At 40.2% G+C, this 2,025-nt stretch overlaps 1 protein-coding gene across 1 annotated transcript; it reads left to right on the top strand.

Annotated features, from left to right (window-relative positions):
- The first annotated feature begins 218 nt into the window (after nucleotides 1–218).
- LOC123776389 (olfactory receptor 2T29-like) lies at nucleotides 219–1,184 on the top strand. Its single transcript, XM_045772322.2, has one exon. It carries the CDS (start codon nucleotides 222–224, stop codon nucleotides 1,182–1,184), a length of 963 nt encoding a protein of 320 aa, XP_045628278.2. The 5' UTR covers nucleotides 219–221.
- The last annotated feature ends 841 nt before the right edge of the window (nucleotides 1,185–2,025 follow it).

Genomic DNA, 2,025 nt, shown 5'->3' with positions numbered 1-2,025 from the left:
TCCACATCCTTGCCAACGTTTCTAGTAAATTGTGCTATTATAGGTAATTTATACTCCTACAATTTACAGGTCCTTGGAATATCCCTTTATTAGCACATAAGGTTGTTGATTGAAAACATGCACACACACACACAAGCTCCCTAAACATTTATTTTAGGTGCTCATATCCCATGAATGATCTCTTAACTCCACAGCTCTCCTTGGGGCAAAGGGAAAATCCAATGGAGAACACCACTTGGGTGGCCAACAATACTGGACGAACAGATTTTGACCTAGTGGGACTCTTCAGTCAATCCAAGCACCCAACTCTCCTTTGTGTGGTCATTTTTGTGGTTTTCCTGATGGCTTTGTCTGGAAACACCATTCTGATCCTTCTGATACACTGTGACATTCATCTGCATAACCCCATGTACTTTTTTATCACCCAGTTGTCTCTCATGGATGTGATGTCCATTTCTGTCACTGTGCCCAAGATGCTCATGAACCAGGTCATGGGTGTGAATAGGATCTCAGCCCCCGAATGCGGGATGCAGATGTTTCTCTATGTGACACTAGTAGGTTCAGAAGTTTTCCTTCTAGCTGCCATGGCCTATGACCGCTATGTGGCCATCTGCCATCCACTCCGTTATCCTGTTCTCATGAACCATAGAGTGTGTCTCCTCTTGGTGTCTTCCTCTTGGTTTCTGGGATCTGTAGATGGATTTATGCTCACACCCGTCACCATGACCTTCCCCTTCTGCAGATCCCGGGAGATCCACCATTTCTTCTGTGAGGTCCCTGCTGTAATGAAGCTTTCCTGCTCAGACACTTCACTCTATGAGACACTCATGTACCTGTGTTGTGTCCTCATGCTCCTCATCCCTGTGACAATCATTTCAAGCTCCTATTCTTTCATCCTCTTCACCATCCACAGGATGAACTCAGCAGAGGGATGGAAGAAGGCTTTTGCCACTTGTTCTTCCCACATGATGGTGGTCATCCTCTTCTATGGGGCTGCCATCTATACCTACATGCTCCCCACTTCCTATCACACCCCCGAGAAGGACATGATTGTATCTGTCTTTTATACCATACTCACTCCTGTTCTAAACCCTTTAATTTATAGTCTTAGGAATAAGGATGTTACAAGGGCTCTAAAAAAAATGTTGAATGTGGGATCTGTCCTACAGGAAACTCTGAAGTAAGGGAAATTTGTACTCATGTTTTGTTTTTGTTTTTTTATTTTTTTTTCTTAATCTATAAATGAAAACTTTGGGACCTTATGTCAATGTTTTTCTTCAGATTCTTATAACATGTTGTCATTACCTATTCATGCGTTTTGGAGGAATTGTGTCCCTGTAATGGGAAGCTCTTCTGTTTTACAGTTCTGCATTCAAAACAGTTGTACAATTGTATTGTATCCATGTTACATTTTCCTGATTATTCATATTCTTAAGAAACACATGATGAAATATTTGGAATGAAAGATCATAATGTGTGCAACTGATGAGAGAGATGGAGAGAGAGAGGTGATCAACCAAATGTGGCATAAATATATAGGAGAATCTAGGCAAAAGGTACATAAGTGTTAATTGTACTATTATTATTTATGATAATGTTCCACAAATTGGAAATTGCTTAAGACTATTAAGAATAAAACATAAAGCATCAGACTTTTGACTATTTTAAAAATGTGTCCTTGCTGCATGGTGACAATATAAGTAACAAATCTTGGAAATCATGCACATGTTAACATGGCTGGTCATTACTGCAACCATCCAGTTGTTGGCCTGTGTTTAATTAGGTTCATTTTGTTCTTTGGTTCCAAATCTGAAGACATCCTGTGGCTGTTACCTCTCTGAAATCATGAGTGCATTGTGGTAGAAGGTACTGTGGGAAAAACATTAACCTCAAGAAGGAGGGCTTGGGGAAACTTTCCTGCATAAGGTTGTATTGGAGCTGAAATTTGAAGTCTGTAACTTATCATACAAACAAGCAGAGGAAGACCATCAAACATCCCATCCTTCATTTATTCAAAAAACACCT

The sequence above is a fragment of the Ursus americanus genome, chromosome 5 (assembly GCF_024610735.1).
Source record: "Ursus americanus isolate L20-20 chromosome 5, mUrsAme1.1.p, whole genome shotgun sequence".
Taxonomy (NCBI): domain Eukaryota; kingdom Metazoa; phylum Chordata; class Mammalia; order Carnivora; family Ursidae; genus Ursus; species Ursus americanus.
Note: the sequence above shows the minus strand (reverse complement) of the source record. Positions and strands in the feature narration are given on the sequence as shown.